This window comes from Heliangelus exortis, chromosome 18 (genome assembly GCF_036169615.1).
Source record: "Heliangelus exortis chromosome 18, bHelExo1.hap1, whole genome shotgun sequence".
Classification (NCBI taxonomy): Eukaryota; Metazoa; Chordata; class Aves; order Apodiformes; family Trochilidae; genus Heliangelus; species Heliangelus exortis.
In genome coordinates this window covers 10,272,654-10,299,172 of record NC_092439.1, presented here as the reverse complement: position 1 = coordinate 10,299,172, position 26,519 = coordinate 10,272,654, and the positions used below count along the sequence as shown (strand labels likewise).

At 36.8% G+C, this 26,519-nt stretch overlaps 2 protein-coding genes across 4 annotated transcripts in view; one reads left to right on the top strand and one right to left on the bottom strand.

The window, feature by feature from the left end:
* Positions 1-2,653: 2,653 nt before the first annotated feature.
* On the top strand, positions 2,654-9,652 carry CYP2R1 (cytochrome P450 family 2 subfamily R member 1). Of its 2 annotated transcripts, XM_071762345.1 has the most exons (5): positions 2,654-2,927; positions 5,861-6,002; positions 6,285-6,917; positions 7,518-7,847; positions 8,982-9,652. In XM_071762345.1, the coding sequence occupies exons 1-5, from the start codon at positions 2,697-2,699 to the stop codon at positions 9,155-9,157; spliced, it is 1,512 nt and encodes a 503-aa protein (XP_071618446.1). In that variant the 5' UTR covers positions 2,654-2,696; the 3' UTR covers positions 9,158-9,652. The 2 variants fall into 2 exon arrangements, with proteins under 2 accessions (XP_071618446.1, XP_071618447.1); XM_071762346.1 differs by lacking the exon at positions 2,654-2,927 and having other exon boundaries at positions 5,867-6,002; positions 6,721-6,917.
* Positions 9,653-20,408: 10,756 nt separating this feature from the next.
* The window catches only part of PDE3B (phosphodiesterase 3B), a 59,757-nt gene continuing 53,646 nt past the window's right edge, over positions 20,409-26,519 (bottom strand). For both annotated transcript variants that reach the window (XM_071762343.1, XM_071762344.1), the window contains exons 12-16: positions 26,089-26,288; positions 24,066-24,269; positions 23,506-23,667; positions 21,928-22,174; positions 20,409-21,598 (exon numbers count right to left, since the gene is read on the bottom strand). In XM_071762343.1, coding sequence (XP_071618444.1) covers positions 21,372-21,598; positions 21,928-22,174; positions 23,506-23,667; positions 24,066-24,269; positions 26,089-26,288 — 1,040 coding nt within the window. In that variant the 3' untranslated portion in view covers positions 20,409-21,371. The remainder of the gene's footprint in view (positions 21,599-21,927; positions 22,175-23,505; positions 23,668-24,065; positions 24,270-26,088; positions 26,289-26,519) is intronic.

Sequence of the window (26,519 nt, the reverse complement as noted above, 5' to 3'; positions counted from 1 at the left end):
CTTTCGTCTTCCTATGTTATGGGTTAATAATTCGCATTTCCTGTGAGGACTAATTAATTTACTCCTTGACCACATAGAATATTTCTGATTTAACCTTAAAAATCGAGACCACTCTGTTGGAATAGCATATTTCAGTTCTCCAGGAAGGAAAAAGTAGTATTTCATCCAGTGAGTTCAGGTCCTTCTCTTGCCAGTGCGACTCAGCCTCGGGCTGGAGCCTGTAGGACACTGTGATTACAGGATCTCAGATGCCAACATTTCTACTTTAAGCTTTCACAGGAAGAAATGTAAATTTAAAGCTACAGGTATGAATGCCAATAGATCTACTTTTGTGTATGTGTAGATGAAATAGTACTTGGATGTTGGCAAGCACTTCAGCTGTACCTTGCCAGAGCTAATGGAGGAACTCCCAGCTGGAACACTTGTCCTATTTTTTCCCCTCAGCCATACGTCATCATATTTCCTTTTTGCAAACCTCTCTTCTCTTCTATGCAAGATGGAGAAGAAATAGTTTACCCACTACAACGAACTCCAAAGACGAGTTGGTCTATTTTTGAAGTTGTAAAGAAGACCCAGGATGTCCATAGGCAGTCTTCCGTGGCTTGACACATTCAAAATTAGAGATTAAGTATCTGTGATTAAAATTAGAACAGAGGGGTACTTATGAGCATTGCATTAGTGTAGCAAGAAATTTACTGCAACAGTCTGTTCCGAGGAACTTGTTCTGGTTTTTTTCAGTGTCTGATAATATATCAGGCAAAATAATCAATGGATATAGATTCAAAGCAGATGAAATAAAGAGCTTCTGAGATACTGGATATTGTATATAATTATAACTATTATCATTATTATTTAAGAAATCAGATTGCATACTGCAGCTTGCAGCTCCAATTTAAAGGAATTTCCTCTTAAAGGAAAATTATTTAAATTTTTAGGGAGTAAGAAAAATTTATTCTAATTTGAATTGATGTTCTGTGCACTAGATACAACTTCTTCTGCCAGATATTATTTTGATATTTTTTAATCCAAGGCATTTTAAAGTTCAACCTTTTTTTCTACTGTAAATATTGCCATTATGTCAACAAGGCATAGAAACTGCAGTGAGGTTCTTAAATGTTACCAGCTGATCTGCTGTTAAACAAAAATTTCATATTTATATATTATGTTGAGATTTTTATCCAATAATAAAACGTAATTCTTCAAGGTAGATTGTGAGCTGTACCGACAAAATTTCTATTCTCAAGAATGGTTCGTATCTGACCCCACAAAAAGGAAAGGGTAAGTAGGGATACTACTGTGATCCACAGACACAGGAAGTTCTTCACAAAGGCGATGAACATGGTTCAGTTCTCTGCTACCTCTAAGCCTGTTCTTCATAGCGCCTCATTAAGCCTTTTGCAGATAAAAACGTTTCAGGAGAAAACGAGCTGTAAAAATCACAGTCCTTCTTTACGAAGATAAGATGTCAGCTACTTATGTGTGTTCTGTTGCTCTGGGTGCCTATCTGATCCAAGATCCTGTCTCCACGAACGGCCAGAAAACACTGCCACCTAAGGAAACTCTGCAAGTCATGCAGGAGAAAGGAAAATGAGCGTTTTTGAGCTCCTGTGAAAGCATCTTGCTGATCTTTCACTGCAATCTGTTATGCAGAAAATTATTTAAGCTAAGCTAGAATTAACAACATTTTGCTCTTGTAAAAGAAAGCTCTGTATTATCACGAGTATTGTGTTCAAAGGCCTGAGAGATAATCCTTACACTCGGTGCTGGTAAAATCTAGAATGGCGAGTGAGTACTGTTCAGGACAGCATGCTGATATTTTACACATCCATCTTGCAGTTTGGTTTGAATTTGGCCAAAAAAAAAAAAAAAATTAAAACAAAAAGTCTTTTTATAAAAATACAAGACTTTCTGGAGAACCAGAACACCGATATAGATTCCCACACCAAAGTGTTTCATTTTTAATGGACATCAAATCTGGGTTTAGGATGCTTCAGTGAGTACTTTTTTGATAGTAGAACTGCTGTTGAACTAATTACATAGAAATTACAAAAACAAAAACCAAAAAGCAAGCAAACAAAACCCCCCCAAAGCTGAGTATTTTAATGAAGTACTTCAGCCTGGCGCCGCACTGCATAGCAGAGTTGATTTCTTAGCTCTGCAATAAATGATCTTGGACCCTTCAGCAGCTCCAGCCCTCCTTGCGGGGCATCGTCCCGCTGAGTCACAACAGCCCTTACACCAAGTTCTTGTAGCCAAGAACCGGGGACACCTCTTTTTGGGACGCCAGGCCCGTTCTCCGGCTTCGCTGTTCACTGTATCGAGACCAAAACACACACACACCCCAAAAAATAAAACCCCAGAAACCCAACCTCCCCCCAAAAAACAAAAACGCCACAAATCGCGTAGGGACAGAGACCCCTTTTCTACACTCCCGCAGGACGCAGCCGTTTCCAGCGCCCATTCCCGACGCTCCTCATTTCCCTGCCCGAGCAGGGCACCCCGTGAGCGCGGTACAGCCCAGAGACCGCCCCAGAAGGCTGCGGTTACCGCCCGCTGCCATCCCTCCCCCCCGCCCGCCACCGACCTCCCGCCCCGCTCCCGCCCCGCCCTGACGCGCAGGGGCGGAACCGCCGCGGGCCCATGAGGGTCGGGGTGGGGCGGGTCAGGAGGAAGCGGCGCGGCGGCGGCGTGGGGCGATGGGGCCGGCGGTGGGTCGGGGAGCGGCGGCGGGGAGCGGCGCCTGCCTCTTCCTGCTATTGCTGCTGCTGCTGCTGCTGGCGCTGGTGGTGCGGCAGCTCCTGAAGCAGCGGCGGCCGCCTGGTTTCCCGCCCGGCCCCGCGGGGCTGCCCCTCATCGGAAACATCCACGCTTTGGGCGCGGAGCACCCGCACGTCTACATGCGGCGGCAGAGCCAGATCCACGGGCAGGTACCGCCGCTCCGGTGGCGTCTGCCGCCTCCTCGGGGCCTCCCCGGAACGGGAGCGGGGCGGGTTGGGGCGGGGCAAACAGCGCTGCCGCTGGCGGAGCCCCGGAAAGAGGCAGCCGGGAGGGCTTTCCCTGCGCCGGCGTTCCCGAGGCTGCCGGGGGTCCGGACTCGCACCGGCAGCGCGGTGCGTCAGACAGGGAGAGCCGCCCGGACTCAGCCCGGATCGGCGGTCGGTGGCCTCCCCTGTCGGGGAACGAGTGGCTGCCCCGAGGAGGATGCAGCGGCATCGAGGACGGAGCTCCCCTGCCCCCTCCCCCCGGCTAACGGGATCAGAGGGAAGGGCCCAGGACCCGATCGGTAGCGGAATCCGAAGCTCAAGGCTCCAGCGCTGAAGAGTTTTAGGAAAAACCGGTGCTCCGGTCACAGCCCTTCTCGTGGGAACGGGGACGGACCAGATTCTCGACGCCCTGATCCCGGAGCTCCCTCCCCAAGGCGGGGGCGGCGGGGAGGAGCTGCCCGTCTGGCATTTGCTTTGCTTTTCTTTGGCACAATGCTCAAACTGGCGTCAGACAGACCCTTAGATAATGCAGCATTTACACCGAAAACACATTGCTTCAAAGTACCATCAACTACCATAACTATGGAAGAATGGATTATATATATATATATATATATATATATATATATATATATATATATTTATATATATACAGGCATACACTTCATTTTTTCCCATACTTTTCTATAGATCAGGTGTTTCTTTTCATTGACTAGTTTCAAGCAATGGATCTATTTTTACAAGCTTCATAAAAATGAAACAGATCTAGCAGGGAAAGGCAGGCAGGTGTTAGCATTTGTAGGTGTGTACATGTACACATACATAAAACACAGCAGCTGCCCAGTCAGCATGCACATCCTGGCCAGCCATTCCGTGTGCATGTGTGTCCCCAAAAGACTGGTAACACCTGTGGTGTTTTGCTCAACAGGATTATCCCTGGAATACTGTGGAGGACTGCACTTTGTGTCAGCAGACAATGATTTGTCTGGAAAAGCCTGTGATAGAATCATTCATGTTGGGAAAGACGTGTAAAAGCATCCAGGCCAACCTTTAATCTAACTCTCTTAATCTAGTTCTACCAGCCCACTGCCAATCCCTGTCCTGAAGCACTGTATCCATGCCATTTTTAAACACATTCAGGGATGGTGATTCAACCACTTACCTGGGAAGCCCACTCCAGTGTTTAATAACCCTTTCTGTAACAATTTTTTTCCTAACATCCATCCTAAACCTGCCCTGGCGTAACTTGAAGCCATCTCCTCTTGTCCTATTTTGAGTAAATAATGAGAAGACCCCAACCCCATCTCACGCTACAGCCTCCTCTCAAGGCTCAACTTGAGTTGAAGTTGGCCAGAGATGTCAAAACCCACAAGAAATAGGAAGCAAACCAAAATAAGCTTTCTACTTGCTGGGAATGCTGCATGTAGTTCTAGTCCTTTGCTGTCCTTCCTGTGGCATTTGAGGGAACTTGAAGAAGACAGATCAGGATTTAGGGGGCTCTGAAAAAATACAATGAAAGGAAATTTATTTAATTGCTTCAAAATTATGTATGACAAGAAAAAGGATAAATAGGATATGACCGGAGCATATAAAACTCAGAAATGGTTTGCAGAGATACATCAGGAGTGTTTTGTTGTCACATGAAAAAGAAGAGCCATTATAGCAGTGAAAATATTGTTTACTAAAACAAAATTGTCACAGAATCATTTAGGTTGGAAAAGACCCTTGAGATCATTGTGTCCAAATTAACAGTCACTCCACCACTAAACCATATCCCTAAGCACCCCTACACATCTTTAAAGTTTCTTCAGGGATGGTGACTCAACCACTTCCTGGGCACCCTGTTGTCACACTACATGTAATTGGATGTATTATTCCATAATTTGCATGTTAACAGCTTTGGCATGAAGGAAAAACTAGAGATTTTTGTAGCTAAAAGTAGAAATCTGTGACGTTAAGAAAAAGTATGGAAAGAAATAAAGGGTTTTGATCTTCAGCCTTGGTTTTACTTTTTGAAACTTAGGTTCTAAGATTTTAATTTTATTTCACAAAACAAAGAGAAACAGGAAATGGCACTAGCTGGCCTATGCTATTATTTGTTGGTTCTAATCATGGCTGTCACTTCTGTCATCTGATCACTCTTTGGGAGCCTGTGCAAAGTAAGCTGGTGTCCAGTTTCAGAGACAGAAAGGAGGGGGTGCAGTTTGGCTGCTTTCACAACTCACACCCACCACCTCCATGTCAGCCATCACTGCTGGAAGGCTCAATGACAGATCTTGAAGCTTCAGTCGTAGTGCCCTTACCCAGCTGAAGTTGTTGGGATTTACATTTATTAAGGCAGGGAGGAAGAGCAGGTCTGGTAGTAAAACTTTACTCCCTCCTGTGGAAAATCCCAGCAAATGAGAAAAGTAGTACTGTACTTCTAGTTGTTCTATAAAAATGATACCTTTTATCTAATAATATCTAATTTTATACTTATAAATAAGTAGTAATATCTACTAATGTTAAGGGGCAATACACTTTTTCTGAAAAATATACATTTGGTACCAAGTTCACATTTTAAAAATTATTATATGAAAGCATTCCCAGGCCTTTGGAGAGCTGGTCACCTGAGGTGCACAGCAAAGCAGAGAATGTCATATGGCCCAGTTTATCTTCTGACAGAGTATTTTAGCTCACAGCAGGCTCTACTGTGTCATGCCACAGTTTTATTACCTCTGGTTACCTGTATGCTCTACTGAAGTTTATTGAAGTCTGTATTTTGCATTGTTATTTAGTGTTTTTTCACTTTTTTATTACCTGTTTGTACTTGTTTTCATTACTTAAGATTTGGTTGTGATAGCATTTTACAATTTTTTATTCTCTCCCCCCCAAAGATCTTCAGCCTTGATCTTGGAGGCATATCTGCTATTGTACTGAATGGCTATGATGCAGTAAAAGAATGCCTTGTTCATCAAAGTGAAATTTTTGCAGACAGACCATCTCTTCCTTTATTTAAGAAGCTAACAAACATGGGAGGTAAGTGCTAAAGTCTTTTGTATATTTTTTTGTCCAATAGATGGGTTTGTCATCCCCCAAACGTTTGCTTTAGACATTTTCTCTTCCTCTTTATCTCCTTTCATAAAACACATGATACTTCTTTAATTAAGTATCTTATTTGAAAAGGATTGTCACTCTTGGACTATGTTCCACAGCAAGATGTGTGCAATATTGTAACTTGTTTTTTGTCTTGCTAAATAATTTTATCTTATGGGTAAAATAAAGTGCTGCATAAAATACTGTGTCAAAATATTTTTTCAGGCTTACTGAACAGTAAATATGGCAGAGGATGGACAGAACATCGAAAATTAGCTGTAAATTCCTTTCGAATTTTTGGATATGGCCAAAGGTCCTTTGAACACAAAATTTCAGAAGAATCTATGTTTTTTCTTGATGCCATTGATACATACAAAGGCAGACCATTTGATCTTAAGCACTTGGTAACAAATGCTGTTTCAAACATTACTAATTTGATTATTTTTGGAGAACGTTTTACATACGAAGACACTGAATTTCAGCACATGATTGAGATTTTTAGTGAAAACATTGAATTAGCTGCTAGTGCTTCTGTATTTTTATATAATGCTTTTCCTTGGCTTGGTATCTTGCCATTTGGGAAACACAAGCAGCTGTTCAAAAATGCAGCTGAAGTCTATGACTTTCTTCATGAGCTTATTGAACGTGTCTCTGAAAATAGGAAGCCTCAGTCGCCTCGACATTTTGTAGATGCATATTTAGATGAGATGGATTGCAATGAAAATGATCCAGAATCTACATATTCAAGAGAAAACCTAATTTTCTCTGTTGGAGAACTCATCATAGCTGGGACAGAAACCACAACAAATGTTTTAAGATGGGCAGTGCTATTCATGGCTCTTTATCCAAACATTCAAGGTAAGAGCTTGAACATTTTGAGCAGCTGATACGTTTTCCTATAGCAAATTTAAAATGCTTTTCCAAAGTGATGCAGTGATCCGTAGTCATAGCAAAAAAAGAGGATTTGTATATATTATTCTACTGTATCATTTATCAAGTATACTGTGGCCAAATGTGAAAAGCTTATTTTATATGCAGATGAAGAGGATATCAAAAGACAACTGTGATATAATTTTAGCATATTATTTTGTGAATATATTTTAATGAAGCTTTAATATTTTTAAGAATATATTTTGAGTATATTTAAGTTTAGTATTGTGATGTGTAATACTGCTTGGCAGATGTAGCTAATTAAAAAAAAATTAAACACAATTTTACTGACTTAATTACTTTTGGAATTAATATTACTGGTATATATTCTTTCCTGGTAGCAGGGGAAAGAATATAGAGTATTAATTTAAAAGCTTACAAGCCACTATATTTCGTACAAGATATTTCATGTTTCACTATCATTTAAAAAGCATGTGGGTTTAGCTTAAATTAGTTTTCTTAGCTTAAATTAAAAAATTAAGGATGGTACACAATAAACAACAGCTCTCATTCCTCTTCCCCTAACAGGGCAAGTTCAAAAAGAAATTGATTTAATCATCGGCCCAAATAAAATGCCTGCCTTAGAAGAGAAATGCAAAATGCCATACACTGAGGCTGTTCTGCATGAAGTTCTAAGATTCTGCAATATAGTTCCATTAGGTATTTTTCATGCAACTTCCAAAGATACTGTTGTGCGTGGTTACTCTATTCCTGAAGGCACCACAGTCATTACAAATCTCTACTCTGTTCATTTTGATGAAAAATACTGGAGCAATCCAGAAGTGTTTTTTCCTGAGAGATTTTTGGACAGCAATGGGCAGTTTGTCAAGAAAGATGCATTTATTCCTTTTTCACTAGGTAAGAGTGATTCCTTCCACTGTTCCTTTTCATAAATCTAGATATGCATAATATATAAGTGATGGTAATAAATCTCAAATGGACGAATGATATACCCACAATTCTGATGAAACATCTATTTTAAAGATATTCAGTAGAAGGCAGTCTGGACATAACACATTTAGCATAATACCTTTTATATAGATGAGCTCATTATTATGTGTAATTAACAAAAAAGACAGCACTATATCTTTTTATCTGAGGAGTCTATACATTTTATACCACTGCAGTACATGTGTTATTCATTTCACAATTAATAGTCATTTGCTGCTAAAGTCATTACACAGCCAGCTTTCAAATTTCAGCACTTAGGTCAGCATCAGAAATTGCAGATTTTATTCAGAACTACCTTAGGGGTCAGCATGTAGCACTGCATTTATTCCTGAGGAAATATTTTGGCAGTCCTGGGTCATTATGGATTTGTCTTTTGATGCCTGTAAGAGTGAAAAATTTCCTTACATATGATTATCAACCTAAAAATTAGGTCTTCTGTGTAAGCCAACTGCCAGGGCTATATCTGCAGTCCACAGAGAAACAGCCAATAAAGGCTTCATAGTTCTTCATTGCCTATTCTGTTACACTTCTTTTTGCCTGTTTGACCCTTACCAGGGCCAGATACTGTTACCCATTCATCTGTCTTCCACAGTCCCGTATACACCCTGTAACTAATCATAGGAGGAATGAGATCCAGTATTTAAAGGCATTATCCAGATTTGTTTCATACCTGTCTACTTATCAAGTTATAATAATTCCCAGGTGGTAATGACTGGCAGTAGATGTAAATGAGAAAATAGTATGGGACAAAGGCTGAAGATCGCAGTGTCATTTTATAAAGAAACATTTTCTGTCTGGACTGGCACTTCAAGACAATATAAAGTAGCTAAAAGTTCATCTAAATAAAGTCAACAGAATTATTTACAACAACACTTATGTAGTAAGAGGAACAAACTCTCTAAAATCTGTTTCTTGCTGAATACCACCAAGTTCATACAGCACCTTTTAGAAAACAGAAAGGAGCATTTTTTTTCTCACTATAAGAGTGAAATGTTAATTAAACATATTTTAAATCTTTTCAAAACCATCTTTTCAATCCAGGGAGAAGACATTGTCTTGGAGAACAACTTGCTCGAATGGAAATGTTTCTGTTTTTCACTTCATTACTACAACGATTTCACCTCTCTTATCCTCACGGGGTGATTCCAGATCTCAAACCAAGATTAGGGATGACCTTACAGCCACAGCCATACCTCATCTGTGCAGAGAGACGGTAAATGGAAGGGTTTAGGTTCTCAGGTGGAGCACTAAACTCCCAAGTTGTTGATGAGGATCCACTTTGCCTTCTGTTTCTAAAAGTGCTCATGTCAGAAGAACAAAAATTTAAAGGACTTCCGGAAATTCTGACTATTCGTGCACAAGTAAATAAATTCTTTTTCTTTAGTTTTCACAAAAAAAACCCCACATCTCCTACTGAAAACATGAAACACATCCTGTGTTTAAAGTTGATGTTTTCACTCCAGAAGTCAGTTTTGAATCTAACTTCTGATTGAGCTTTTGAATGTTTAATTACTTAGCCAAACATTTTACTATTGAGAGGATATTTTTATAAGCAGGGAAAATATGGGTCAAAATGTTTACACTCTGATTCATTCATGGAAATCTCATTTACATTATTCCTGCTATGCTGTTTTTTATAATTCTCCATTAAATTTATATAGCTAAATTTTTTTTTTAAATTGTGTAACTCAGAATAAACTATTTTTTCCTTTACAAATTGTCTATCTTAGCATTTTCATTAAGCTTTCCTTCTCCTTGCCCTCTTTTCCCAGTTGGTTATAATGTTCTAGTGAATCGGGTAACTGTGTGAATTCACTTTTAAGATCATTTTGTGGCTTCCTTCTCATTTAGTAACACAGGCAAAGTGTTCAGTTATGGTGATAACTACAGCAATCTCTTTTGCTGGTTCACTGTGTTTCCAGACACACGTCCTCCACCACCCTCCAACACACAGCATAACGTAATGATTAAGTCTGGAAAAAACAGCATTTGTGTTACCAGAGTCACATGCAACTTTACTACAAGTCAAGCAAATAAGCTGAGTCTGATCAGAGAAGAGACCTCTTTGGAAGGGGGAGTGGAATAGGGTAGGGAGATTCATAGAATACAGATTTTAAATGGATTTTAAGCACAAGTTTTAGGCATAACAGCTATTCTTGACTTCTGCCAGCTTCATTCTTTATTCTTGACAGTTATTGCTTTATGGTTATTGGTAGATAAAGATTTATGTGTGCAGGCCCCACAGGACAGCCTAACTCTATAGTTATGTTCAGTCCATGGAGGGGGAGAAGTGGTGCCTCAGAACAAGGTTCAGAAAAAAAAAAAAACCCAAGCACTGAGCAAGTGGCTATTTAAGGACAACTGAATAAAAAAAAACCCCACACACTGAGCAAATGGCTGTTTAAGGACAACTGAATATTAGACCTTGCTCTTTACACAGCTTATGCTTCAACCTGGAGCTGCAGGAAAGTTCAAAGGCAGAAATTGCTGGTTTTCTGCTGACCTAATGTTTTCAGCTTATACTGAGCAAAAATACTCCCTTTCTTTTGAAATAGTAAATAAGAAGGATCAAATGGAGCCAATACCTGCCCATTTATACAGTAGCCTACTGAGTGCCTCCTGATGCAGCAGGTCCAGATTAAATTACTTTGTCTGAGGGTAGTGAAAGCCATATTCACACAGAGTGCCAGCTCCTGGTGCTCTGAAGAGGGAGGACACTCGACACCTCCTGTTGAGTAACTGCATTTCTGTAGAGAGGATTTAAGATTCAAAAAGGAGAGTAAGGAGATAAGCCTGATTTCTGTGCGCTGGGCACACCATGAAAGCTGTGAATAAACCACTTCTGAGATACTGGTTTATGAATCAAGACTGAGGCTTTTATGGATACCTGCATAAGTAGGGGTTGGGTGCTTCTGGAATCCTTAAGTAGACATTGTCAAATCTACCAAATTTAAGTGCCCTCAGTATGAAGCAATTCTGAACAGAAGCATTCAGTGCTATAATTCTGAACTTATGGTAATTCTTCCCATACCCACCCCATGCTCAGATCAGACAAAGGCTTGCCTTCTGGGATGTATGAATGTCCAGCACATCCTTTGGCTAAAATCCTAACTGAAGTGGAAGAAGAGATAAAACAATCAAAAGCCAGTTCTTGCAGGGTCTGTGCTCAAAATGCAGCATGACAACTCCCTTTTGCTGAGATATTTTGTGATCTAACTCCTGGCTAGTCTAATCCATTTAATGAGAACCCTATTGATTATATGTCATTCTGGTTTCTAAATCAAAACTCCTTATAAAAGACTCAGAATATCAATCCATACCTTTACCATTATCTGCCAATTTATGGCCTCATTTAACCAAGCAAATACATTTGACAGACTATCTTTTCTATAAATCTATATATGTATTAGTTATATTTACATGTCTCATTCTGTATCAACTTTTTAATTATTTTCCATGACTTAGAGTTATCCTAATGATCCAGTTTAATAATATGAAATAGTGACATCATAAGAGATTTTTTCCAGTCCTCTGGGTTTTTTTCCACTGTACTAAGACTGCTTAGTAATGAATATTAGTATCCAGCCAGATGTTTAAAATTTTCTGGGAAGAGTTCTCTACAGCTGAAATATCTAGCATAACTGGCTGTTATTTAACTTTGGTTTGGGGATTAAAGGTTGATATATTAACCAGTATATTTTTCTTGTAGAATTCAAGGATGAAAAAGAGCCATTAAGTAATGTGTTGAGGTAAGATTCCTAGAATCATAGAATGGTCTGGGTTGGAAGGGACCTTAAAGGTCATCTAGTTCCAAGCCCCCTGCATGGACAGGGACACCTCCCACTAGACCAGGTCACTCAAAGCCCCATCCTATTGGTGTCCAAGGTGAGATTTTGGGTTTAGGTTTAGAGATGTACAGGCTCTGCAGAACTACACAGATTGGACTGCAGGGGAAGAGAATTGGTGCCTGCTGTACAATGGCCATCACACTAATGCAGTTTCTCTGCCTATTAACCTAACCTACCCTTAAAAGCTATTCTCTGGTCCTGTGCACTCATTCCTCTTTCTTCTTCCTACTGACATGAACATTTGCTGAATCTAAAACTGCTGAACACATTTTTCCTACACCAGGTTTTCTTGCAAAGGCTACTTAGATGTAGTCCAAGTGGGAGAATCATTCTGCATCTGCAGTGCAGGCAGTGTTGATACCTCGTATTACAGTACAGCACAGGGTGAGCTGAGGCACAGTCTTTGCACTGTAGGAGTTTAGCATAGTCTCTATTTAGTGGCATTCACCCTTGCTCTCCAAGTGTTTCTTGCCCAGAACTCAGCCAGAACCTGAGGTGAAGTCATGGATCTTGCTGCATTTGTTCATGATCCCTCCTTAAGTATAATTTCCAATATAAGCTCACTATGTTCTAGTTATGTTGCAGAAAGTTATAAAACTGTAATCCTGAAAACAATTCAGTTGGTTTACATTCAGTTCATACACTCACACTACAATCTATTCATTGCACAGAGTATGTTTTTGACCTCCTGTGGGATAGATCTAATACCAATAGAAGGAAGGTCTTTCCTTCTGGCCTCTGGCCTTTTTGGATGTGCCCAAATATAAATTCAGATGTCTGTGTGCCAACAACACAGAAAACAGGCACAGGGCAAGAGGAATCTATATTGAAAAGCTGTAATTCTAAAAGAACTTAGCATTCATAGTGGGCTGTTCATTAAACATGAACTTTAACTATGCAGCCAAAATACCTTGTGTTGATAGAATACTGAATGAGGATATAGAAGCTAATTTGTACTTGGTACAAGCACAAGCATTCCATAAATACTGTGTCCTGTTCTGTTGTCTGTAACTGACAGACTATTTAAAAAATTGGTAATGTTCCTATAAAGCTGCAAAAATTTATAAGAGTACATTGATGTTATATATGCTGGGCTGGTACTGATTTATGAGCTGACCAAATAGTATCTGATCAGGGCAGCACCATATCCAAGCTAATACAATTCCATTTTGGAATGATTTATTGTTTCAGACTGGGTGACACACTGGCACTGTTAGAAGTTTTTTTGTTAAGCTGGGGGCTCAAGCATGTCTCCAGAATATTCACCACAGAAACACTGTAGAACATCCTGGCTCGGGACACACTCAAGGCACTTCATCTGCTTGATTTAGTGAACATATGATTAAGTGACTTGATTGCAGTCTACAGCTACCCACACAGAAAACCAAAAGTTGATAAAAGAACTCTTCAGCAACTAGACAAGAATATAAATAGAATTCTAGGTCAAATATCTTTAAATCAGGAAACAAGTGAATACTTGAAACAGCTTTAGATGAAGAACTAACTAACTAGCAGTGAGGAAAGTTATTACTGAATTGCTACTGAAATTTTAAAATTAGTTTTCAAACCTTTCTCCTCCTCTCTGGTTGTAATTTACACTGCCTTCAGCAGAAGTGAACTACATAAGTTTACAGTGTTCCCTCAACCATCACTTTATAAAAATTAACATTCTCTCTCTGAGCTAAACCAGTTTGAAGAGGGGATGAAAATAAGATGATGTAAGTTCTGCAACAATGCATTGAGTGAGAAAATATAGGTATTCAGGATATAAAGGGGGGGAAAATCATAAAGGTGAAGATGCCAGATCAGAATTTATCCTTGGCTGAGATAACTGATATGATAAAAACAGAAGATAACACAGCCAAGTACATTGGACTATTCAAAATTTGAAAGGTAAATTCACAGTGTAAGTTGGTCAGTGAAGGCACAGAGAGGCATTTTCATAGCAGCTTGGTGTCTGAGGTGGGTTTTAGCATCAGGCCTCGTAATTCAAGCCTATTGTCTAATCAAGATCAAATTAAACTTCTGTTCTGAAAAAATTATGCTTTATTATGTCCTTCCATGCAATACCATTTGAGTATCAGCAGATTCTTCCATTTCTAGATTACTCTTTTTGATATTTTTGAAGAGTGTCAGCTATCCCATTGTCCATGTGATTAAAGTTAGGCAGAACCCACACTCACAGTGGTTATTTCTTAGGAAGGCTGCCAGACTTCAGGAGACATTACGTTTGTTACATTCTTCTGAATAAGTAACATTCCAAATAGATTAAATCCATTAAAATAATGGAGCATATCAGGAATGTGCAATCTAATCCAATAGTTTAATATTACTGCAGCAGATGGCTGGCTGCCTAAAATTTTACATGTGCTATATACCAGCCCCTAGTAATATACCACAAACAGGATAAACTTATTATTTATTCCCTTATTTTTCTCAAGTGCTGACTTAGTTTTCTATGTTCTTACTAAAACTCTTAAAAGAAATTATGATTTATCAGAAGCATGAAAAAATATTACATGTTAAAAAGATGAACTTTTTACATTACAGTAAATTTGTTAGGATGCTTAACCACATAAGTCCCATCACTATCATCTAGACAACAGGGCCCATGCTGTCTGCCTCTCACTAAAATGAGCTAATAAAGCATGGCTCATCTGTTGTTCAAGTCCTTCACTAGTACAGGTGATCTTGGTAGGGTTTCATACCAATAAGGAATGAAAATTAGTAGAATTGCTATAGATAAACTATCTTTAAAAATTACAGTTATTTTTGGGTAATTATTTCCCTTTCTCCACGCATGTCCCTGTTTAAGGAATGCAAGTGCCTCTTTGGTTCTCTTCATCTTGCACACTAAGCTCAGTTAAAATAACAATACCAGTGAACATGAACCACAGCAGAATTTTAAGCACCTAATTTTTCCAAGAAAAACATAGGTATTTATCACCCTTCTTGTGTCTATATAGGTTAGGAAATTAATTTAATTGCCCTCTTTTGGGGACATAAAGGTTGATTTTTAAAGCCCCTTCAAGGCATCTTCAGATCCTGTTCCAAAGTATTTTACATTGTAGAAAGACATACTATTTCTCTCTCAAATAATGTACAGTCTGTAATGTAGAGGGAAATACAACATACCTTAATATCACATGTACTTCATCACAAATTGTAGATATAGTCCATAGAATATTCAATTGCTTGGTGTCATAATGAATGTCATGATTATCTGTTTGAAAAGAAACTATAAGAATAATCCATTGTTGATTGCAATAAAACAGTGTTAAGGGTTAAAATTTATCTAAGCACCCCACTTGCTTAAATTAATCCTTTTTGTAAGTATATGAATTACATCATCATTAAAAGCATCCAGCTTCCCAATGTCTTAAATATGCACTGTCTTAACATCTAGAAAAGATCATGTAATTTGAAAAATATTTAAAATATAATAAGCTTTAAGCAAATTGACTTTAGAAAATCATATTTTTAAAAACATTTTGGGTACTGCATTTCCATTTATTCATAAGCTGACAACCAGATAGAATCTTAACTCCGGCTGAGCTTCAAAACTTGTAATTTTTTTCAAAAGAATTCTAGATCTCTCCCTCAACAAATAAAAAGACTGTTTCTGGTGGGAGATGCATTACCAGTTAAGTAGTCAATAAATAAAAAAGCTTTTAGTGTTCACTGAAATAGAGATTCAGTTGATATATCCAATTCCTGTTGTTGAATGTTATAATTTGACTATTTCCTCTCATTGTGTGCATTCTCTTATTGGCATTTAAACTGATTCATATGAGATCTCAACTCTAGTCCTAATATTTTAAAAAATAGGTCCAAGAAGAATCTCAGTAAGTTATGCAGTTCACTCATCTTACCAAGTAATACATTTTTCTGAAAGCTGGTTTTCAGACCTTTTTTATTTTTAAATACTTCCTTAATACAAGGCAATCTATTTCAGTGAGTTAAAGCCCTCCCAATACTTAGACAATTTGCCATGTTGAACCTAAATCTTGTTTCTTGCAACCTAAAGCTATTACTTCTTGTTCTAAACACTAGAGTGAAGAGATTCTGATTACTTTGCCCTTTGAAGCAGCCGTAGTATTTAAAAGCTTACAATATCTCAAACCTCATTTTCTCTAGACTCAGAAAAACCTCCAGAATTAATTTAATGCCTTTCTTTATCTTCAAGCCATGTATTCCGTATTTCTGGTCATCACACTGGACTGTACTGGAATTCTGCAATTTGCTTAATGGAGTGATATTTTTTCTGGGGTGTGACATCTGATATTAGAAACGTTATTTTGGTAATGCCTTATTTATGATGAATTGAACAAAATTATTACAAATCCATTGTCAAAGATAAATAGGAAGGCTTCTTCATTCACTTTTCTGACTGAGAGAAAGCTTAGTTAATATATGAGTCAGACAAATTGGCAATACCACAGAGATTAATAAATTCCAGGAGGATGAATGTCATAAGAGGGGTAAACTAAGTCCATTTGAATGACTACAGATAGGAGCAAGTTTCCATATTGAACTGACACAGTTGACAGAGTCTGCAGTCTGCTCCCCATGTGTAATGTCAAGCTTACCTTTTGTTTTTTTAATTTAATACTTATAATTTAAGTTAAACATTAGTGTTTGTTTTATATGCAAGTAAAATTAAAATACTTTGATCTCATTCAAGGTGCAAAGAGTTCTGCTGATCTGGAGAGATGAGTCAGAAGTGACTCATGACCTGTTTTTTGGCAAGATATTTAGAACATGGACAAACTACAAGGTGAATGTTAGCAATGATTTGAAATGCTGTTCTCTCTTACTATTATTTAAAGAATATTTAATGTTACACATTTCTGTTTTTCTGGAATCTCACAGGTAAGTCAAAAGGCAGAATGTTACTCTCTTTGCTTAAATTTCAGAGTGTAATATTCTGCCAGGTAATAGAGCTTGTGTAGTGGAATCTGTCAGAAACACCAATTGCTTTCAGCTGTGATCTCTTGAAGTAATGAAATCAAAAGATGACTCATGGTGTACAGATTCCAAAAGAAACCTTCCGGTCAAACATTTCTGTCTGTGTTGTGCCCTTTTTAAAGGTTATCTGCATTGTCACATGGAACAAAATAAGTGTGAATCACTTAAATACATTAAGCATCCCTTATGCAGTATCTTGACTGCATCACACCAAATAGCATTTAGAGTCAGTCAATTTCAGGACAGATGTTTCAGTATCGGTACCAAATGAAAACAGTTTTTACTTTACTGGAACAACTTTCTATAGCTAAGTGCTATTATTACCAAAACAAGCAACTGCTGGTTACTCTATTTTAAGAGTATTGCAGATAGCAGAAATGAGACTAACCAGAGGTATTATTTCAAGTCTAAGCCAGAAATATCTTAGAGAAATGACAGTAACAAATGGACAACAAAACCATAGAGACAGATGGCTGAGTTAAGAGTTATGTATCTATTAGCTCAATTCACAAGGATGTCAGGACGTTGTGCCAGGAGGGTCACTGCCAACTAGAAACTCAAATGCACTGAAATGTTTATCTTATAGCAACTTAGTCCATAAGCTTTTTTCCTGTGTGCTCTGAAATATAAGACACTATTCTTTCTCATTTAGCACAGAACAAAAGTACTAATCACTTATGGCCCCATTAAATTAAGAGCAGATACAGATCAGTTAACAGTGATTTCTGAGCATCTGTAGTATGATTCTATTAGCAAGCTAAAGGCTTACTTGAGAAGATATCAAAAGGAAAATTCTTTGCTGGAAAAACAAGAGTAACTCATTACCTTTTTTGCCCTAACACAGACATGAATAAACAAGTTGTCCAGAAACACATTTCTGAAGAAAGCTGGAAGAAAAAAAGTAAAATAAAAGACTTCCTTGATCATTCCTTTTGTACCTCATTTAATCAACAGTATCTCATCCCATATTTACCATAGAAAAAACTATTTTCTTAAACTTGCATCACAATTTAAGTTATAAGAATTGTATTATTATTAGTAGCACAATTTAATTTACATTTCTGTTTTAAGGTCATTTCTAATAATCCAGATAGTATAACTTACCAAAGATACCCTGTTTCCATACTTCTGAATACAGCAGACTGGCTTGAAATAATAAGAAGTGTCTCTCTTCTGAATAAGAACATATCTTTTAAGTGTGTGTGTGTGCCATTCCTGCTTCTCCTTTCTAATTCTTATCATCTAAACTAATTTCATCCTTTCATCCCCAGTCTGGGATTCCTGATCTCACACTCACCAGTGTGTGAAATGCTTCCAATTCTGCACCTCTCAAACCTCCTCAAATGTTTCTTGGACAAAAGGGAAGTAAAAAGGGAAGTACTGCCCTGGAAATGTTAGTGCCACACACTAGATTACCTCAAAAGCTGTGTATACCTTTAGAAGGACCAGAAGCTCAGCCCTCAGCTGTGCCTGCCCAGGAGGAAGAGCTAAAAGTGAGCTCTTAATCTGAATCACCTGCAGATGCTTGTGGATAAAATTGAATATGAGAAGTAAGGAGAAGAAATGGTTCTATGCAAGGAGCAGAAATGGTTCTATGCAAGGAGCCATTTGGGTCTTGTGCAAACTTGGTTAGTTTGGACTTACCTTAAGTGATTTTACACCACTCCTTTCATTCTGAATCTTAGAGTCACCATCTAACATTGTCATAGAGGACAAACCAGAAGAGGATCCAAGTAGTCCCTTTATGACTCGATCAGCACCACCATAACATGCAGAGTCTCCAGAGGCATAGAGGGATTTTGGGCCCTCTCTGAAAGACCAGGAAACTTTGTGGTCTGGTTCTGCATACATAGGAGCAAGTAATTCAACATACATTGTAGAGATTAGGAAAGGGGCTGAAGACTTTGCTTAAACCTGAGAATATTATCCATGAATGGTATCTCTACTGTAGCAGCACAAACTTCAGTGTAGTCCAATTTGGCCTAATTCTTGACCAAATTAAAAGTGGTTGGTGCTGCTTTAGAACATACTTTATGTGTATTATTTTGTGTGCTTTTCTGTGCTCCTTAGCTAGCTCCTTGGTAGCTGTGAAGTGTGCTCACAGATTTAAAGTGGTTGTAATTTCTCAGTGGGTAGTTAACAGAGTAGGAGTGATCTGCCTAATATGGAGATAAATTGTTGTTGACAACAGCATTCCAATAAGCTTCCATCACAGGTTTTGAAAGATCAACATACCTTCAGTTACAGTCACATCCACTTCTGCAAACATGCCCTGAACTAAGCTTTGATGACATTTGTACATTCTTTCCCTTGCTCCTAGAGTAAAAATGTCACATATTATGTATAAATAACAGACATTTTAAGGTGGATTTTTAATACATTCATAACTAAACATAGCTTTAAGCAAGTTATTCTAACTTGAAAATGTCTAATTGGAAATGCATGCTAGCATAATTTATTAAACACTGAGGTATGCTACTAAAACTTAAAACTTACTTCAGTATTTCTAGAGAGTTTAAAGGAAAACTGAGAAAAGAAGGTTGCTGGCAGTGTTGTCACCAGATATAAATGCTGTCAACAATTTTGTAAAAGAGAAGATGTTGTTTCTACCTGCTTATTCTTTCTTTATATTTAGATTTAATAATCATTTTTGAAAGGAAATTAAATGAAAAACTGTTAGGCAAAATACTTTATAGTGGCTTTGGACAAGCTCATTTGAATCTTTTTGAGTCAAAGCAAAAATGAAACTTAACAGTATTAAAGTGATTTTTTTATATATGTACAAACACAGGCTGAACATCAAATACTGAACAAGCATAAGTTCTGTAGTCTTCAAAATATCTGTTAGGAAAATATATGAACAACAAAGGTAAAATACAAGTGAATGATTAGTACGTGCCACCTTCAATAGTGCAACATTTATTAATGACAGAAATATCTGGTTTTAACACTGCTCATGTTACAAAAAAATGCAGTGATACTAATAATGGCAGCAAAGAGGGATTTGGCACTGAATATATATAAAATAGCAGAAGCACTTCTCAGTGGTCATCTAAATTAATCAATAAAAAACTTAATAATGGAAAATAAAAAAAAAGAAGAATTCCTTTCAATTATTTAAACTGGCCAATAAAAGAGCAGAATAAAATTGGTTTGTGTAAAATAGTGCAATACAATTTACACAAGGTTATCTTAGGAACATTATCTTTCTTCAAGTAAGGTGATACAAATGTAAACATAAATATGCTACTTGCACGTGTGTGCATTCAATTTAACTGCACAGCATATAAATGTTTAATACTAAAAGTTGTACTTTTAAAAAGAGTTTTATTTGCGGCTTGCTTAAATATCTATAAGCCTAATTTATATTCTGTTTAATTTTTTGCTATTAGAGTTACAGTGGTAGTGTTCCTGAAAAAAACATTTATGTGGAATGTCTAAGCTTCTTATTTAAAAACTCAACAATCTAAAATGTGATAGAGGATATTGATGTTTATCTTACTATTAGGTTTTACATGAAGTTTTCATGTCCTGCTTTCCTTATGTATATTTCAAGGCTGAAGATCAAACTTGAAGCTGACATAAGCTACATCTGTGAAGGGAAAAAAAGATGTGGGGAACATGAAATACACTGGCCAGTTTGAAACAGTAGGTCTTTTTTTTAAAAAAAAAATTCTTTAATTCTCCTAAATTTTTACATACAAAGCATAAATGAAATACCATCTCATATCCTTAAAATTTAATACCTGCAATTGGTGCAAGATAAAAATCTAAGATGTGATTGACTGGTTTTTAAACAGGAACCTGAGTAAGGGTAGGAAATGTAGCATTATAACGAAAAGAATAAAATTCCTTCATAATTGAAGTAGCTGAACAGTTTTTTAATGTTCTACCACAAAACAGCAAGGCAACAGATGATAATGGCCTTGTACTCAATTATTTATCATGAACACCCACTGCAAACCTGAATATTTTCTGCAAAAATAAAACATCAGATTATGCATAATAATAAAAAATAGATGCACCTGGATTCTTTTCTTTTTAAACCACAAATATTAGAATTCAGCATTTATGTCACAGTCCTTGAATAGTTGCTCTGAGATGACTACATTAAGCACACTACTGCACTAAGTAGACACCCCACGACAGGCTTGCACTGCAACAGTAACAGGGTTTTCATATAGGCACAGACTTTTTCGTATTCATGTTCAAAACCAACATGAAACAAATCAAGACAATATTAGGATTCACCCCATATTTCCTTGTTAGCAAAAGTTCTTGCCACTTTGGTAACTGAAGTCACTGGATGTTTTTAAAAATTGCAGGTACCTCAAAGAAAATAAGAGTTCCATATTCAGCAAGGCAGCATTATGTCAGGATAGTTTATACCAACTAAGGCATAAAGAACTTTGCATCAGGGTATATAATATTCAGTCTTTGAAACAAGTTTCATATTCTGTGTGGCGAAAGTGCATAGGAGTGGGATTCTACTAGAGCAGGAAGAATCCTCTCACAGTATTAAGGCCTTTCAATTTTACGTGAACTGTGTCAGGCTAAAGTCAGCACAGTGAAAAAAAAATAGGCTATCATCACACTGGACACCACTGAAGTTTTCTTAGCCTGTCTTCTCTTCTCCTTGTTGTCGCTCATCTTCTTCATCAGCTTCCTCAATAACCTGAATTTCATCTGCTTGAGGTAAAGAGGAGATCTCAGTCAGCAGTTTAGCTCCTTCAGCTTTATTTTTTTCTTCCTCTTCAATCACTTTCTTCCATATTTTGTGATTTTCACTGAGATGGTGTATTAGCTGGCAAAATATTCGTCTGCCTTTTTTTCTCTGAGCTTCTGTAAAATTATAAGCAGATTTGATTGAGATTCAAAGTAATGATATTTTACACACACAAATCCTATGACACATTGTAAGATATAAGTTTACCAAAAACATGAATGCTTATTCAGAATGTTTGAATAGTGACATGACAAAGGATATAAGCTAGTTTCTATCTCAGATTGCAAGTCAACTGGTATTAATTTTCTTATTGGAAGAATAAAATCTATGAAGCAGCATAATTGCAAATTCTACAGTATTTGTACTCTGCAATCTCAGCCATTGTTGTTGTGCTTGAATCTATTAAATGACAGCCACATGTGCCAAGTGAAATACAGACACTTACTTAAAATGAGATCATTTTCCATTTCTTCATCATCACTTTCTAACTGTGTTCCATCATCATCTTCAGAACTTTCTGCATCTTCCTCTTCATCAACCCATTGTCCTGGAAGCAACCCAGCTGCATTATAAGAATTACAAAGAGGGCCAACTATGTGAGTGATGAAAGATTCTTGCAATTTTGCAAGCTGTGGAGAAGAACGATCCATGAAGGGGCTTATAGGTAATCCAAGACTTGCTTCCTCATCACCCTGGAGAAGAAATGGAAAAAATTATCAGAATTTCTTTCAAAATTAACTTTACATTTTATGCTAAAAATCACTTTTAAGGAACCATATAAATATCACATGAATTGTATTTTTTACTCAAGGCACAACAGTATAGACTGAGCGAGTGAAAATGCAATTAGATTATTTTAAAATAAAGAACTTTTGGCTCAGACTTGTATAGGCCATAAGCCTCCCTTCAGCTTTGACACAAGTTACCCTTGTGAATGGATGGAGACCTAGTTCTACTGGGGCTCCTATTCCTCTGACTTTACAGGACAGCTTCAGAGATTTTACTTCAGTTACTGAGCTGATGAACAGAGAAAATGGGAAAGTGATCAGCTAGAGTAAGGCATTCTGGTTAATGGCTTCCCCAAAATTATGTAGAATTAAATGAACATCCAGAATAAAGTGATTTGGCACTGGTTCTCTTTCCCCATTTTATAAACTGGAGAAGAAAAATTGAGCAGTTGCTCATACAGAAGTCTGAGCTACAATCACCTAGCACTTCTGTGGACCTAATTCTTTTATTAAGAAGTTTTTCCTAAAGAAACAATTTAGGATACTAAGAGCTTACAGCAAGTGTAAGCACTTCCGATTGTTATTGATATTGCTTAAATCTCCCAAGAGATTTAGTTTCTTCCTCATAAATAGGTAAGTCCCCAGAAAGTTGACTACAGAAAAAAAAAAAAGATCAGAAATGTAGAATATATTTGGGGGGAGGTCTTAAAGAAGTCATAAATACAAAAATAAGCAATGCATTTTCAGACTTTTTTCCAGTTAATCTTGATAGGATTATTTATCAAAGTTCCAGTGTCGAGATCTTATTTACATTTTAACAATGTTAGTTACAAATGTATATTTTTAATATTTAATTTTGAAAGTTTTGAAATATCTTCTGTCTTTGCACTAAGGGTTAGCTGAATATATATTTCCAGTCTTGTGTATTCTATACATATTCTTTGACCAGGAACTATTCCAGTGAACTTTACTACCCAAAGTGGAAGAAGTTATTTTGATTTATCAGCATCATCCTAAAACAAAGAAAAAGAAAATAAGATAATAACTGAAAACTGAACAGCACTGAGAGGGAGCTTGTTTTCAAGATTCTAACACTCTTGAGAGGAAGAAAAGGATTATGTTAGTATGTTACTTACAAAAATAAATTCTGAGTATTTGGAAGGATAAGATGGAAATACCTTACTTGAAGATTTATCACAAGGATTAGTGTTTATTTTAGTTATACTTTTGGTAATTCAAAGAGCTGATCATCTGGCTGTCATTAAAAAGCAGTAAATCACAGTGTCCATACCCACCTGTTCATAAAATTCATTAACAATGCCTTCTGTCCATTTGAGATGCAGCTCTCTAACTTTTGCTGGGCCATTAATATCAGCCAGTTTGATGCATATTTGACAGACGAGGAGGCGATCATTTTCATTGCTCCATTCTATACCATGGCTGTTGATATCATTGACCTGGGTTGAGCACATATATTTTTTTAAATTAAGTTAAAACTATTCATCAATGTTATTTTCACAAGCTTTGCACAGTAAACACTTCCATTACTTTTTCTATAATTTTTTTTTTTTTTACTATATAAGACAGTCATTTACTGTTCCAGAAGTTGGAAAAGTGACATAAAATCAAGATCTGTAGGTCACTATGTCACACTTGCCAGGCTTACTAAGCAATCTGCAAAACAATCTACAATTGGCTTGTCCAAAGGAAATGTTCTATTTGCAGTTTTTACAAACTTAAATTTATATAACAGAAAACTTGAAATGCATGTTATTAATATAAACAGCTATAGAGTAACAACATTAACATCAGTGTACCATGACCAGTTCAGTGCACACACTGAAGTGTAACAAACCTTGGCATTAAATTCTGCAAGGAAATCAAAATGCTTCTTAAGATCTGTGGCAAGAATTGCTTCAATCACTAAGAAACGAAAACGCTTGAATTCTACATGATCAAGATTTGATAAAAAGTTGTATTCTGGTTGTGATAAGAAAAGATTCCAAGCAGAGGCTGCATGGTGATTTTCTAACACTGATCTGTCATTGTAGAGAACAGCCTGAAAAAAAAACCAAAAAAAAGAAAAAGAGAGAGAGAATCATTAATGGAAAAGATTTAAATTCATAATTAGATATTTGGAAACTTAAACTTAAGGACTAGTCAAAAATGAGTCTTAATGATTTGATTAAATAATAATCAAATAAATTTAATAATAATAAAAAACCTAATGGTAATTATGCTTTGACTTCTAGCTTTGAGGGTTATGGTGAAACACAACCCTCAAGGAATTAGCAGTTTTTCTTTCCTTAGAAGTCCTAAACAATGTCTCAGTGACATCTACATTCACACTGAGGGCACACATATACAAACCACTTAAAATGCTCACTTCACACTCTTGCAAATACGTGTGGAGTACACATGCTGACCTAAGAAAAAAAAACTAAAAAAAACAAGGCTACAAACAACAAACCTCCTCCCCCCAAAAAAAGCAAACAAAGCCCCTAGATCTAAGGATGCTCTTTAAAACAAAACAAAAACATGAAAAGAACTCCAAAGCATATAAGGACTGTGGTTAATGTAAAATGGTGTGAAGCATCACTAGTTTTCAATGATGTGCTACATTTAATGCTGATGAATACACTGTAACTGTAAATGAGTTAATTAAAGTATTAAAACAGTAGTAGCTTTTACTCACAACTCCTGTGTTTACACAGAACATCCTACAAGACAATTATTTGAATATAGATTAAAAAGAAACTGAAATAAATTATTTGGAAAAGTGCAAAAATAATATTTGTGTTTTGAAGAAGATACTGCTAACTAAATTAATATATTTTTTAAAATTGGAGATTAATGCCTGCACAACTTTTTTTTTTCTTCTTCCTTGTGTACTGTTTTCAACAGACACACATATCTGCCTACATCCTAAAAATTTTTGCAAGAAGGAATTTTTGAAAACTGACTTAGAAAATACTCTCTTAAACTCTCCATCTTCTCAGAAACTGGGTACATTTCTGGTTCAGTATTTTTACTCTTGTTGCTGATGTTATTATTATTTAAGTTTCTTCTTTCTTAATCATTGAGAGGTCCAAATATCCAGCATACATATTGTTCCCCAGACAATATTTCACTCTTCAGATTAAAAAAAAATTCACCGTGCAGTTTAGGCATCGTTTCTTCAGCAATTTTCCTTCCCATAATTCCCTGCCCTACAGTTTTTGTTTTCTTTTCTTTTGTTTTTTTAATCTGCTATTTTGTTTAGCTTTACACTTCTTTTCCACTTTCATTTTAGCCTTTTAGACCACAAAGTGTATGGCACTTGCTTTCTTTCTACTCTCTGTTCTAACAACAGAGTTGAATATGGCAAATAAAAGCAAGAACACCTTGCTGATTTATTCTTATTTTACCCATCCTTAAAGGTAATGGCTATTTAACATAATATGTACCATAAATTAAATTCAAATCCAGAGGTTAGGTGATGTAGTTAATTGGACTTTTAGAGGAACTTGTGGTTTTGTGGTAATTGCATACATGACTATAATGTCAGAGAACAACCAAAATGTAAGATATCCATGACAGTCCTAGGGCCAGCTTTCTGCTCAATCATTTTCTACTTTAACCTACATTGACTTATGTTATTTTCAATTTTGCAAATTTTGCAAATTGAAAATTATTTTTGCACACATACACAATGAATACATACAAAACACATAGAAAAAAAAAAAAAGTATTACACAACTTAATCACCAATCATTTTCCCCATTTCTTAAATTGGGTGAATGAACCTGTTGGCTGTGGTAGGGATGGAGAAGAGAAGATTTTTCATTATTCTGATTTCAAACACAGACAAATAATTTTCTGGTTAAAGAATTTCTTACCTGAGGTGCATTAGTAGCCACTAGAAAAGCATTTGTACGACCAGGATGATCATAATCATGCATGGCAGCTGCTACATATAGAGCCATCAATTCCAAAGCAGGAATGTTTGATGCTAGGCAACCATAACTGTCATCAGTTATAGAGCAACTTTTTGAAGAAATATAGCTGACTTGAACAGGGGCAATACCACTGGCTTCATCTAAGAAAATTGAAAATACACAATTATAATATTTTAGAGCATTGTTTCATTCTTATTTTTAGTATCTTTTAAATGTCTCTGCCAGATACTATTGTGGGCATACTGTAGTTATCCTCATGACTGTGGAGCTGAACAGCTGGCGAGTGGTCCAAAAGGGTAGATGCATTCTTACAAACATGTAAAAAGCTTCAGATTAGAACAAAAATTAGAAAATTTATCAAGTGAACCTCT

Coding starts and splice junctions, on each gene's coding strand:
- CYP2R1 (XM_071762345.1), top strand. CDS start 2,697: ATGGGGCCGGCGGTGGGTCGGGGAGCGGCGGCGGGGAGCGGCGCCTGC. Junction 6,003..6,284: donor GAAGCTAACAAACATGGGAG/GTAAGTGCTAAA, acceptor ATATTTTTTCAG/GCTTACTGAACAGTAAATAT. Junction 7,848..8,981: donor ATTTATTCCTTTTTCACTAG/GTAAGAGTGATT, acceptor TTTTCAATCCAG/GGAGAAGACATTGTCTTGGA.